Raw genomic sequence first — 14,186 nt, 5'->3', positions numbered from 1 at the left:
TATTTGTCTTTTTGTGACTGGCTTATTTCACTTAGCATAATGTCCTGTAGGTTCACCCATGCTGTAGCACAGGACAGGATTTCCTTCTCTTTTAAGTCTGAATAACATTCTATTGTATGTGCATACATTTTCATTATCCATTCATCTGTCAATGGACATTTAGGCTGCTCCCACCTCTTGGCTATCATGAACAGTGCTGCCACCCATCTGAACTCTGAATGTTGAGCTGAGACAGCAAATGAATGGGCTTGTGAGCTCTGGGGAGCAGAGCCCCTTCAAGGACACTGTGGAGCTTCTGTTCAACCTTGGACTGGGATGTCAGATACAAGGGAGGCTGTGGCTGAGATAAAACAGGCCCAGTTGTGTCCTGGGTCACTGGCGGCAGCCCCTTTTCCATTGCTCTCACACTGTATGTGTGACCATGTTGGAGTTGTCAGGATAGTTTAGGATTTGCCACAGTGTGTAAAACACGGAAAATCATGCACCAGTCTCGGCCCCCCTGTCGGGGACACAGTGGAATGAGGGACCTGAGGCTTCCCACTAGGAATGCCAGGGAAAATACAGGATGCAACATTTGGAAAAAGTACTGAAAAACTACTCTCTGAAATTTGAATGTAACCACATGTTGTGTATTATTTTTATTTGCTAAATCTGACAGCCTCCTTCCTACCCACTGAAAGTCTCTCTGGCCAGCAAGCAGGGTATCCCTACCCACATTTCCTCAGAATGGGCTGGTGTGGACGCTTCTGAGCTCAGGCCTGGCTTGGAGTCCTGGGGGCCAAGCAACACTCTGCTATGCTGAGCTTGCCCTTAAACCACCTGCTTGACTGAACCCCCATCCTTTCTTCCCTCCCTTTGACTCTTGGCAGGGAGTCCCCCTGAACCCCAAAAGGCTGCCCTGAAGTCCATATTTTATTATCTCTTTTTAAAATTTTTCTTCAGGTAGGTGTGGTGGCTCATGCCTGTAATCCCAGCACTTTGGGAAGCTGAGGGCTGACGTGGGAGGATCACTTGAGCCTAGGAGTTCAAGGCTACAGTGAGCTGTGATTGCACCACTGCACTCTAGCCTGGGTGGCGCAGTGAGACCTGTCTCAAAGAGTGAGACCCTGTCTCTCTCTCTCTCTCTCTCTCTCTCTCTCTAATTTTTTTCTTTTAGTAGAGATGAGGTCTCACTATATTGCTCAGGCTGGTCCTGAACTCATGAGCTCAAGTAATCTTCCAGCTTCAGTTTCCCAAAGCACTGGATTATAGATATGAGGCACCGCTCCTGGCAGGCTGAAGTGCAGAGGCACAATCTCCATTCACTGCAACCTGCACCTCCCGGGTTCAAACGATTCTCCTGCCTCAGCCTCCCGAGTAGCTGGGATTATAGGCATGTACCACCACACCTGACTGGCGTTTATATTCTTAGTAGAGATGAGGTTTCATCATGTTGGCCAGGCTGGTCTCGAACTCTTGACTTCATGATCTGCCCACCTCCAACTCCCAAAGTGCTGGGATTACAAGTGTGAGCCACCGTGCTCGGCCCCTTTTTCTTTTTTTAGAGATGGAGTTTCACCATTGTTGCCCAGGCTGGAGAGTAGTGGTGCAATCTTGGCTCACTGCAACCTCTGTCTCCCGGGTTCAAGCAATTTTCCTGCCTCAGGCTCCCGAGTAGCTGGGATTACAGGTGGCTGCCACCATACCAGGCTTATTTTTTGTATTTTTAGTAGGAATGGGGTTTTGCCATGTTGGCCAGGCTGGTCTGGAACTCCTGACCTCAGGTGATCCACCCGCCTTGGCCTCCCAGAGTGCTGGGATTACATGCATGAGACACCATGGCTGACCCTCTTCTTTTTTATTCATTATTTTAAATTTTTTAGGGGGTGGGGACAGGGTAGTTGCGGGTCCACTATGAGCAACCTGCATTTTTCCAGCACTGGCCAGAGGGGCCTCTGTGACTTCTGAAGCCTTCATCTCCAAGAAAAGGCGCCTTTGCTGCCGCCTCTGGCCACTCTGAGCACCATCAGAGGCAGCAGTGAGGACTGAGGCCAGCTCTGGAAGGATCATGTGCTCTCTCTCTCTCTCCATTCTGCTGTGAACTTCCTTCCTTTCTTTGGCAGGGCCTGGGTCTCCTGGGCCCCCTATCCAACCCAGGACTGGGCACCCAGCGGACCTCAGCCAGTGCTTTATTCTCCCAAGAGGCATCTCGTCCTTTGACAACCTCCCTGTCACTGAAGCCTGATAGAGAAGACTCTTCTCTGCCCTGGCTGGCAAGGGTACAAGGAGCGGTGCTGGTGTGCAGGAGCCTCAGCAAGGGTAGAGGAGGGGGAGGCTGGAGCTCTGCAACCTGGAAGTGCGGGGTTGGCCTTGGCCCTGTGGGCCTTGGGACTCCTCGCGGGAGGCGCCGGGGCTAGGGCCTGGCGGGCAGCAGGGGGCGCCCCAGACCCTACGTTGCAGAAGTTTGGCGCAACTAAGGAAATCAGAGAGCAAAGGAGACCTTCCTCACCCCACAGATGAATACTCTTCCATTAGCAGCACAGTCTCAGTGTGTCATTGCACACTGATTTGCGATTATCTAATTGAAGTCTGTCTCCATTCTGGTCTGGTCTCTGGAAGGGGCGTGTTGTCCCCGTGGTGTCCTCAGGACCCTGCAGCAGACGCTCATTGAGTGCTGAATCAGTATTTCAATGGCTGCACGAATGAAAGATGGTCCCCAAGACCACCCGCCAGCCTCCCATCATATCCCTGCGCCATCAGCTGTAAGTCCTGGCTGGAAGAGGACTGGCCCAGCATGACGGAGCTTCGACCAGGTCAGCTCCCTCCGGGTACTCTCAGAGGGCAGGGACAGCCAACCCCAGGGGAGAAGCCTAGGAGTGCCAATCATATGTGAGACTGCTGCCCTCACGCAGCCACGTAGGCTGGTGCAGAGAGAGTCCCAGCAGGACCAGAGCTGGGAATGCCGGACCAGGGCTGGGAATGCCGGGCCAGGTCTGCTCCTCAGCCTTCCCAGGGGAAGGCTCCCCAGGGGAAGGGGGTCAGGGGTTCCTCATAGCTGTCTGTCTCTCACTCCATGGGAGCCTGGGCAATTCAAGGGAAGGCTGAGGGTCTTGAGGGCTCTGCTGCTCAATAGGGTAGCTATTAGCCACTTATGGCTTTGAGCACTTGAAATGTGCTAGTCTAAGTTGAGATGTGCTGTAAGTGTAAAATACACTCTGTATTGTGAAAAGAATGCAAAATCTTTCATGAATCGTTATTTTACATTGATTACATATTTAAGACATTTGGATTTAATGGGTATATATATATATATATATTTTTTTTTTTTTTGAGACGGAGTTTCGCTGTTGTTACCCAGACTGGAGTGCAATGGCACAATCTCGGCTCACCGCAACCTCCGCCTTCTGGGTTCAAGCAATTCTCCTGCCTCACCCTCCCGAGTAGCTGGGATTACAGGTGCGCGCCACCACGCCCAGCTAATTTTTGTATTTTTAGTAGAGACGGGGTTTCACCTCATTGACCAGGATGGTCTCGATCTCTTGACCTCGTGATCCACCCGCCTCGGCCTCCCAAAGTGCTGCGATTATAGGCGTGAGCCACTGCACCCGGCCAAATAAAATATATTTTTAAAATTCACATTATCTGTTTTTGTTTGTTTTTTGAAACAGGATCTCACTCTATTGCTCAGGCAAGAGTGTAGTGGCGCCATCACGGTTCACTCCAGCCTTGAACTACCAAACTCAAGCAATCCTCCCACCTCAGCCACTTGAGTACACAGGACTAAAAGCATGTACTAAAAGCATGGTGGCACACATGGCGGCACACCATGTGTGCCATCATGCCCAGCTAATAAAAAAATTTTTTTTGTAGAGATGGGGTCTTGCCATGTTGCCCAGGCTGGTCTCGAACTCCTGGGCTCAATCAGTCCTCCTGCCTCGGCCTCAAAGTGTTGGGATTACAGGCATTAGTCACCATACCTTGCCGTTTTGCACTTTTAAAAAATATGGCTGCTAGAATTACAAATGTGACTTGCACTATATTTCTAAACAGTGTTGCCTCAGACCAACATGTACCCTGAGCCCTCCTGCCCTACATTTATCCACTGGGTTAGAGTCACAGGTGTCATTTTATTTACTTATTTATATTGTTTGTTTTTGTTTTTTGAGATGGAGTGTTGCTCTGTTGCCCATGCTGGAGTACAGTGGCTCCACTCGTACTCACTGCAACTTCTGCCACCCAAGTTCAAGCAGCTGGGATTACAGACACACGCAACCACACCCAGCTAATTTTTTGTATTTTTGGTACAGATGAGGTTTCACCATGTTAGTCAGGCTAGTCTCGAACTCCTGACCTTAGGTGATCCACCTGCCTCGGTCTCCCAAGATGCTAGGATTACAGGCATGAGCCACTGTGCCTGGCCTGTTTCTTTGTTTGCTTATTTTTTTAAAGACAAGAGTGTTGCTCTGTCGCCCAGGCTATAGTGCAGTGGCACGATCTCAGGTCACTGCAACCTCCGCCTCCTGGGTTCGAGCGATTCTCCTGCCTCAACCTCCCAAGTACCTGGAATTACAGGTATGCATCCCCATATCCGCTTAATTTTTTTTGTATTTTTAATGTAGATGGGGTTTCACTAGGTTTGCCAGGATGGTCTCAAACTCCTGACCTCAGATGATCCACCCGCCTTGGCCTCCCAAAGTGCTGGGATTACAGGCGTGAGCCACCACGCCCAGCCTATTTTTTCATTAGGTCTCCATTGCCTGGAGGTCCTAGGGGGACAGGAGCCTGGTGACATGCACAGTATACAACCCAGCACACTGGTAGTGAGGTGTCCGGTCAAGACTACTTGTTGAATGAATGAATCAGTGAATGAATGGTGTCACTTCCTCAGAGAAACCCTTCCTGAACTCTCCCAGCCCTAGATCAGCCCAGGCCTTCATGAAAACTCCCAATTCCCTCACTGCCTGTAAGAGCCATCCCAAGCAAGGATAGCAGCCACATTCCCCACACTCTTTTCAGAGCCTGGCTCAGGGTAGGTGCTCAGTAAATCATGAATGAAAAACAAATCCAAGCAAAAATCTTCACTGACCTAGGGACACACCGGGAGCCTCCGCCCACACTTTCCCACAGTCCCAGGCAGGTGGTTGTAGAGGGTGGGGAGAGCAGAAGTCCTGCCTTGGATGGAACTTTACCTCTTAGCACACCTTTGACTTTGGGTCTATTCCTCATCCTCTCAATCCCAGGGGAACACTGAAGATCAAATGAAATACTGCCCTGCGGCTGGGTGCGATGGCTCATGCCTGTAGTCCCAGAACTTTGGAATACTGAGGCGGATGGATCACTTGGGCCCAGGAGTTTGAGACCAGCCTGGGCAAAATGGTGAAATCCTGTCTCTACAAAAATTATCAAAATCAGCCGGGAATGGTGGCACGTACCTGTAGTCCCAGCTACTTGGCAGGCTGAGGTGAGAGGATTGCTGGAGCACAGGATGTCGAGGCTGCAGTGAGTCAAGATCATGCCACCGCACTCCAGCATGGGCGACAGAGGGAAACCCTATCTCAAAAAATAATAATAATGAAATTATAGCCCCTGGGGTGCACTGAGCGTCTTATCATTCCTGAGAAGGTGGCAGCAGGTCCCTCGGAAAACTCGGGGACCTTGTGCTGTTTGGCTGAACCCATTGTCAGGTGTGTGTGTGGGACACCCAGGGTTCCCGACCGCATCCAATGCAATGGAGCCTCACACCAGCCAGCACAGAAAACATTGCTTTATTAACTGCGTTTGCCAACACACAAGGAGTGCAAAGGGCTCCCTATGACACAAGCCTGGTGGGGCCGGGGTCTGGAAGCCCCCATGAGTGAGCAGGACAGGATGGGGCTGGGAACTATGCAGCAGCGGCAACACAGAATCATGCAGGGCACAGCGGGCACTGGCCACACCCAGGTGGCCATACATTCTATTGCTCGTTAAGGGTGCGAACATGGACAATGTACAAAAAGGAGAAATAGGTCTTTGCGTTAATGAAAAATACATTTTTCTCTACAAAGGAATCTTTTCTAATACAAGAAAATAAATATTGCAACATAAGCCAAAAATAATTTAAAATTGCTCTTTTCAATATATTTTCAATATTTCTCTTGTATATTAACAAATGGCACATCACTTTCTTTGAAACAAAGACAGAAGGTGTCTCCTCCTGTGACATTCATATCATCCCCCCCACCGGCCCCTCAAACTGACGTGGAACACGAAGTGTTTGTGCCTCTGAGGGAGAAAGTGGCAGGAAGTGCCTTAAAGAACAACCAAAGGTCTCAGACTCCAGCCCCGGCTCGTTGGCCAATATGGCCAGCCAGGCCAAGGGCATGGGAGACTGCCCTCCCTAAGGGCCTTGCTACAGAAATCCAGATCATTTTTCAGAGCTTTGCACGTGGGCAGAGGTTGGCCACATCTGGCAGTTAGCAAGGAAATGACACATTCAGCTGCTGCCAATGTTTGTTAGAATTGGGCAGTTGAATGTCTAGGAAATGCCCAAGCAAGTCCCATGGTGTGCCCACACACAGTGCACACAGGCATGCATGCATGCAGACACATGGGACGTGGCCTGGCACACCCCCCCACAAACAATTCAGCATCCATGTCTGGAAACCTGGGGTGGCTTCTCCGAGGAAGCTGAGGCCCTTACATTGCAAATGCTCACACACTGTCACAAAGTCAGGCTCATTTAATAAAATAAACCCTTCTACCTCTCTTCTTCCCATTTGTTTCAAAATACATTTACGATACATAAAAATACTTTTCTTGCACATTATCCTTTGTCATGTGATGAGGGGGAAGGAGGTGGTGGGCGGTCAGGTCAGTGAGAAGGGGAAGGATAGCCAGAACAAGTTACAGAGCAGCTTCTCCCTCCCTGCGGAGGAGCAGTGCGAGTGGGCAGACGTGGTCGAGAAAGATCCACCTCTGCCTCTGGTCTGGAAAGGGAACCTGCCTTGGTCTCAGGGGCAGCAAATCCCTCTACTGTGGACAGTAGACTGGAAAGAGTGAAGCGGCTGTGTCTAATGGGGGAAAGGCTGAGAACTGGGGGAGGATGGGCAGCTGGCATCCTTCTCCTTACAGACTGGTGGATATCCTGAAGGTGGAGACAGCTGCCTGGTGAAGACTGCTCCAGGGCTTGGCCTGGGAGTGAAAGGCCTCCCCCGCCCACCCCAGCAGCCAGCCAGCCTAACAGACATCTGGGTTCTACAGGGCACGGGTTCAGGGACAGTCCAGTCCAAAGCAATGGCCAATGGAGAAGGGCTAGAATCCAGAGGCCAACAACGTGAGCAGAGGCTCTTGGAAGAAACACCAGCCACCCGGAGGCAAGGGGCCAGACTCGCTGCACCCTCTCCCTAATTCTTCGCCCACTCCTGCCATCAGGGAGGCCCAGCCCCTGCCCCAGGATGCGAGGGGCAAGGGGCCAGGTGCTGAGACTGCTGAACCCTGGGCTTTCCTGGCACCCTGACCCCTGGCAGAGTTTGGTTGTTCTTTAAGCTCACCTCTTTGCTTCCTGCAGGGTCGGACCAGGCAATCTGCCACAGACAGGGTTGCAGCCCGAGGTGACCCAAAGCATGGGGAAGGAAGAAGTTCTGTTGGAAGGCAGTAAACAGAGACTGGGGTTGGGACGCTGATGCTGACACTGACTGATCACTACTACCAAGGCGGGCAGGCAGACTAAACTCTACGGGGTAGCTCATGCCATCCCAACTCCCAGAATCTTTGAAGCCCACCCCACTCCCTCCGAGTCCACCCAGACTAGACACATTTGTCCGATCCTCTGAACTGAGTCCTATCTTTGTTTCCTGTTTTGCTGAAATTCACATGAAATTGAGTGTTGATGACAATGCCACTGTCGTACCTTGATAGTTTTGGAGTCAGGGGTGGATGAAGGTCAAGCTGTTCCCCATCTTGCTTATTTGCTTTATGTATTTGGGGAGGGGGGAACCACATGGTAAAGACGTTTTCCATGCTGGTTTCACTGTCAGTATCTTTCCCCTCTGTGAGTCTCAGAGTTTAGGAAAGCTCACAGTGGGCTCAGCCCAGGATCTGAAATCCAACACCCAGGTACAGCTCAGCAGCAGAAAAGCATCCTCTTCCAAGCTTGGGCTCTTCTCCTTGGGTGTGTGCAATGAACGTTTCTATACTTTGTTGCTAAAGAACTCCATTTAAAAAAAAGTCCAAGTTGTCAGGTCCAGGCTGTGCTGTATTATGGTCAAAATATTCTTTGGCATCCACAGAATGATTCGACTGATTCACTGGACTTTTTGCAAGGTTCTTGTTGGAGAAGTTCTGGCTTTACCAGTGGTGGAAGTGACGCAGGAGTAATTCATCAAACAAAAAAAAAGTTTTCACGGAATTCCTTTTTTGTTGGTTCCCTGAGCTATCACCCTAGGGCCACTCTACTGAAACTCTTCAGAGCAACTACCTGGGACCTAAGGGTGGGGTGGGGAAGGCAGGATGGGGGAGGGGGAAAGGCTGGGAGAGGGGTTAAGGCTCAGGAACACGGGAACATCCAGCAAGACTTACAACAGCCCCAGCGGCCAACACTGGCCCACCCTGGGCCCCGGGATCCCACTGCTTGTTGGAAGGAGTTTCCAAAAGGAAACCACAGAAGCAGCTCATCTCTTAGCAGGACTAGGAATCTTGAAAAGGCAAGAGGTCTGGTCTGGTCAGCTCTGTCTGACTGACCGGACTTCGGCCAAGACTGGCCCCGAAGGAAGGAAGGTGGAGCCCCAGAGTGATTCTCTACAGTGGGCTGGTCTGAGCCCCATGACCCTGTCTGGGCACTGGCCCTCCCTTGCAGCCCTCCACCTGCACTGGCGGCTGGCTGTTTGGGAGTCCCCTGAGTAAATGGCACAGCTCCGGAGGGATTCTGCGAACCCCTTCCTAAAGCCGCTGGGCTGGGCACTGGCAGGGGCAGAGCAGCAAGGGAGGGGAGGGTGGCAGGGCGGGCAGGCAGGCCTCAGATGATAGGGGCCGATCAGGAACAGCTCTTGGTTCCCCTGGAACCAGTGCGCCCTCTGCACCCCCTCAGTGCTTTCTCATATAAACTCGTTGTGCTTGTGACAGTGAGTAGACTCTGGCTGGGTATCACTTATTATACTTCCTTGGGGATCGGTGGAGTGCAGCAGGACCCCTCGAATGGACCCCAGTGGGATCTGGGGTCAAGGTGGGGTAGGCCCTGGACTGGTCCATCTGCCATGAAATAATGCCCAAACGACAGTCTGTCACCCGGTGGCAGCGGGCTGCAGTCCTGAGCTCTTCTCCACCTTGCCTGCCTCTAGCCAGGAGCCCAGCAATACCATGTGGGCAGGACAGGGATGGTGCCTGGGACCTGGCAGGGTCCTGGTGGCCGGAGCTGTGGAAGGAATCCTAATGTCCTAGGCCAGCACAGAGGAAAGACAACAGTGTAGAATTCAAAACTCTCCCTATATTAAAAAAACCACGATGGAGTGGCAGCCTCGAGGGACTGGGACACTCAGCAGACTGGAAATGGCAGTTGTGACTGGGCTGAGGCCTTGTGGGGGGACCAGGGCAGGGCCTGGGACAGGGAAGGGGGTAAGTTAGGAGGCCAGTACTCCCATGCGGACCACCTCCTCTGCCCCTGCCTCCCGGGGACCCCGCTGCACCCCACCATCCTCGGCTTCTACATCTGAGTCGCTCATCTCCCCATCAGAGAAGTAGCCATCAGTCTCAGTGTCAAAATGCAGGGTGACCTTGGGCCTCTCAGCCACAGCCAAAGGTGGTCCCGTCCCAGCATCCGGCCTGGAACCCGACAATCTCCGGGTTACCTTGCTCTCGCGGGGCGGCCGGAGCCGGCCCAAAGGCTTGGGGCTTGCCGCAGGGCCAGGCACTTGGACATCCGAGTCAGCAGCTACTGAGGCTGCCTCGTCTGGGGTCTCGGGGGCCAGTGGCGGGGGGCTTTCAGGGGCAGCTAGGATGGGACAGTCCCCGGCTGCAGGGCTGGATGGCAAGTGAGAAGACGTCCGCCGTGGTGGCTTCCTGGTAGGGGGCCCTTGACCCCCCTTGCCGCTGCCTGCGTCCTGGCCCCAGGTCTTCTTGGGGGCTTTGTCTGGAGTGGTCCGTGAACCAGGCCCGTCCTGTGGCGGTGGTGGTGGTGGCGGTTTCTTCTTGGCCGGCAGCCGGGTGCGGCCTCGGGCCTTCCTAGCAGGGTCGCCAGGTCGCAGCGAGGGGTCTCGCATGAAGCTGAGCAGAGTCTCCTCGTCCTGCAGCAGCTCCTCTGACAGCAGCCCCGGAGCAGGGTCCTCGCGGTGCCCATTGTTCAGCGGCCACTCACTCATGGCCATGTTCTCTGCTGTGATCTGCACAGACTGTGCCAGCCAGCTGTTGAAGAAGGTGCCGTCGATGGGGAATGAGGTGGACAGGCCTGCCGAGGGGAGAGAGGAGGCAGGTGAGATGCAGCAGACCTGTGTCCCCCCTCCCTTTCAGGAAGCCCGCTGACACTCCCAGCATACCACCATGCACCGCGTTCTCTCTGTCCCCCTTTGTGCCAGACCCAGGTGAGCTACTTTGTTTTCTCCACCCCTCCTGCCAACACCACCAGAGTAGGGACTGCTGACACCTTTCTCTCTAGAAGGACGTGCAGCCCTCAAGACGGGCTTCATAATTTGTGGGATCGAGTACAAAATGAAAATATAGGCTCCTTGTTCAAATATTATTAAGAATGTCAAGGCAGAGTGTTATACCTCTTTTAGTTTGTCTAGCAGGTTTCTGGATTTTACCAGAAAGTCTGCCATGGATGGGGGAAAAAACTTCAAGGCGGCAGCAGCAGAGCACTGAACCAAGAACAAGGACCCTGTGCAGCTTCAGAGATTGCTATCCACAAAGTTGGCCCTGTCCATCAATCACCCCTATTCTGGTGGGGTTGTGGAAGGAGGAATCTGGAGGAAAGTGCTCTTAAGGCCACCAGGGGGCGCTCGGTCTTTGTAAGTGTTGGCTTCCAGAGCTTGCAGCAAAGAGCTGGGATAAAGGGATCAGGCAAGAATAGGCGTAGCAAGTGGTATCCAGGCCCTCCTGGATGTCAGGGGAGAGAGGAGGCAAGTGAAACACCAGCAGATGGGAGGCAGAACCTTCCTCCTTTACTGAGGTTGGGTGTGGGGAGCTGGTGAGACGTGAGACTGGATTTCCTGTTAGACACCCCCAAATTATCCCCTTTTTTTGTGGGAGAGGCATAGAATGAAGGAACTTGGTCTTGCTCTGTCACCCAGGCTGGAGTGCAGTGGCACGATCATGCTGCACTGCAGCCTCAACCTCCGGAGCAGCTGAGATTACAGGCATGCACCACCAGGCCTGCCTTGTCCCCTTCTTGAGACAGAGGGACATAAAGGACGACCTGGGGCTTCTGTGCCAGAGGTGAGGTCTGGAAGGGGACTCCATGCCGCTCCCTGAGAGCTCTGGAGGAAGTACATGAGGTCCTAGGAGTCATACTGCTCCCATTAGGCTGCTCTGTCTAACAGGAGGCCTGGGACAGTGGAGGTGGTAGGCAGGGCCAGGGCTTGCAGCCACTCCTCTGGGTATCTCTGGGTAGTCTGATGCTGTTGAGGGGAGGGCCCATTTAGAGGATTCTGGGAGAGTAGGACAAGGATGGGGATTTCTGGCAGATCCTCCCCTCCCAGTATGGGGCTGTCCTGGGGGCCTCTGGGAAAATCCAGCATCCAGGACCTCAGCTAGGGTAATGAGTGGACAGTTCCTGAGTGGGCGTGGCCCAGCCTCCATCCAGGTCTACAGAAGGGGCATTTCCCAGGTTGTCACACGGGGCTCTCTGAGATCCGTCTCCTCTGTAGGTGGAAGGTGTGAGCATCTGGGCAAGCAAGGGCCTAGTTACCCCTCGTGGGCCTTGGTCTCCTACTCTGTGCAGCTGGCTTCCACAGGGCAGACAGAGCCGCGAGCACAGTGATGGTCAAGCCTGCCCATGTCTGCGGGCCAGCATGGCCCCCACTCACCCAGCTGCCCCAGGACTGAGTCAGGCCCCGCCTTCACTTTCTCTTTCTTCTCAGGGCTGTCCTTGGAGCCCTCGCAGCCTTTCCTCTTTGAGTCACTCTTCTTGCCCTTTGCTCTCCTCCCAGACCGCTCTGTGTCAGGGAAAGTGAGAGGAGGGAGATGGTTACCCTGAGGGGCCTCAGTCAGCACCAAGATCCCTGGGTGGCAGGCCGGGAGTCCTCCATCAGCCAGTGCTCACCCCCCACAGCAAAAAGGTTGGAGCCAGGGGATGGCTGGCGTGGTGCGGTGAGCCAATTGTCCACTGCAGCCTGTGGGGGACTTGGGGTGGGCACAGGGCCACAAGGAGAGGCCCTTGCAGGACCTGGACTTCAGGTGACCTGCATGACCTGCAGCCTTGGGAGAGAGTACGGGTGCTGGGAAGAATGGCTGGAGGGGAGTCTGGACAGGGCAAGGCCTTGAATGCTGGGCTGAGGGGCTAGACATGACGGCGGAAAGAACACTATCTGAGGGGTCAAGAGGCTTGGGTTCCATTCCTGACACCCGGGTCAGCTCCCCTGAACAAGTCTCCTGTCCTGGTCTCTCTGGCTTTCGAAGTCAGGCAGCAAAGTAGATGGGAGATTCAGGGTGCACCTCTGGGCCCTCGTATCCTTTCAGTTCAGGCCAGGTCTCAGTCTCATGTGTTTTGTTTTGTTTTGAGACAGGGTCTTACGCTGTTGATTGTGAGGGACAGCAGTAGTACAATCATAGTTCACTGCAGCCTTGACCTCCCAGACTCAATTGATCCTCCAGCCTCAGCCTCCCGAGTAGCTGGGACCACATGTGCATGCCACCAACCTGGCTAATTTTCAAATATTGTAGACAGAGTCTTGCTATGTTGCCCAGGTTGGTCTTGAACTCTTGCATCCAGTGATCCTTCCACCTTGGGCTCCCAAAGTGCTGGGATTACAGGTGTGAGCCACCATGCCCAGCCACATCTGTTTGTTTATTTTTAAGGGACAGAGTCTGGCTCTATTACCTAGGCTGGAGTGCAGTGGTGTGATCATAGCTCGCTTGCAGCCTCAAACTTCTTGAGGAGTGCTCAAGCAATCCTCCCACTTCTGCTCCCCATGCAGCTTGGAATACAGGCATGTGTTACCAAGCTCAGCTAATTTTTGTAGAGACAAGCTCGTCTGGAACTCCTGGCTTCAAGCGATCCTCCCACTGTGGTCTCCCAAAGTGCTGGGATTTCAGGCATAAGCCACTGTGCCTGGGCAATCTCCTCTGTAACATGGGACCAATGCCTAGATACTTTGGAGGCAGGCTCCTGAGGCTCCCCATTCTCTCAGAACAGTCTAAGCTCCTCCCCCAGGCTACAAGAAGACCTTGCACACATGACCCCGGTTACCCGTCATCACTTTAGGAGTCTTTCTTCTACCTGGTGGAGGCATTGCAGCCTCCTTCCAGTTTCTCTGCCAAGACATACTCTGGCCATTAAGTCTCCAAATATGCTGTTTTCTTGTCCTATCCTTCACCCAATTCAGCTCACAGCCCACATATCATCTCCATTAGGAGGCTTTTTCCAGCCGCCAGGCCAGACAGCCTCGCCAATATACATACAACCCATGTACCACCCCAGGCATCAAGGGTCACAACAGTGTGAGCAGCAGCTTTGGACAGGGCAAGCTGGTTGTCTCCAAATGCCCTGCCTGGCTCTGAACAAGGAGCTGTGTATTGTTGACACTCAAGGCAAGGAGGCGAAATGTCCCCAGAACCAATGTGGGGATGTGGACCCTCCAGGCTCTTGACCATGTTTCTGAAATCCTGTGCTCGAGGGCACTGCTTGTGGCTTGCCACCTTCTGCTTCCTCAACTGTGTGTGCCTTGCGTGGGCTTCTCCTGCAGCTGATGTGTGGCCACAGCCAAGTGCTAAGAGGCCTGAGGTGTTTGAGCATCACTGCTTCTGGGAACACATCCCTGATACTTCTATCCCTTACTGGCAGCAACTGTCGCCTCTGCGGTAACACGTTCCTTTGTCTCTCCAGATGGTGGGTTCCACGAGGGCAGGAACCCTATCCAGTCCATGCTCAGTTAATGCTGGCTGAATGAATAAACAGAAGACAGGGGGCCTAGAAAGTTCCAGCAGCCGGGAAGCTGCCACAGTCTCTGGGTACGTGGTAAGCTCTGCATGGCCATAACCTGCCCCGACCAGGCACCTGAAGTTGGCAAGGCCAGATGCCA

The 14,186-nt window shown here is 53.3% G+C and overlaps 1 protein-coding gene and 1 non-coding gene across 19 annotated transcripts in view; one reads left to right on the top strand and one right to left on the bottom strand.

Annotated features, from left to right (window-relative positions):
- Positions 1–5,728: 5,728 nt before the first annotated feature.
- JADE2 (jade family PHD finger 2) overlaps positions 5,729–14,186 on the bottom strand; it is a 59,076-nt gene continuing 50,618 nt past the window's right edge. For 11 of the 18 annotated variants that reach the window (XM_035284880.3, XM_078359428.1, XM_078359452.1 and 8 more), the window contains 2 exons: positions 11,973–12,101; positions 5,729–10,396 (listed from right to left, as the gene is read on the bottom strand). In XM_035284880.3, coding sequence (XP_035140771.1) covers positions 9,573–10,396; positions 11,973–12,101 — 953 coding nt within the window. In that variant the 3' untranslated portion in view covers positions 5,729–9,572. The remainder of the gene's footprint in view (positions 10,397–11,972; positions 12,102–14,186) is intronic. The other 7 variants (XM_078359478.1, XM_078359458.1, XM_035284896.3 and 4 more) reach the window with 1 other exon arrangement.
- On the top strand, positions 10,705–10,763 carry LOC118151920 (U7 small nuclear RNA). Its single transcript, XR_004740313.1, has one exon. It is a non-coding gene; the product is annotated as a U7 small nuclear RNA (small nuclear RNA).

Source organism: Callithrix jacchus, chromosome 2, assembly GCF_049354715.1.
Source record: "Callithrix jacchus isolate 240 chromosome 2, calJac240_pri, whole genome shotgun sequence".
In the NCBI taxonomy this organism is placed as follows: Eukaryota; Metazoa; Chordata; class Mammalia; order Primates; family Cebidae; genus Callithrix; species Callithrix jacchus.
The sequence above is the reverse complement of the archived record's forward strand: the minus strand, read 5'-3'. Positions and strand labels throughout refer to the sequence as shown.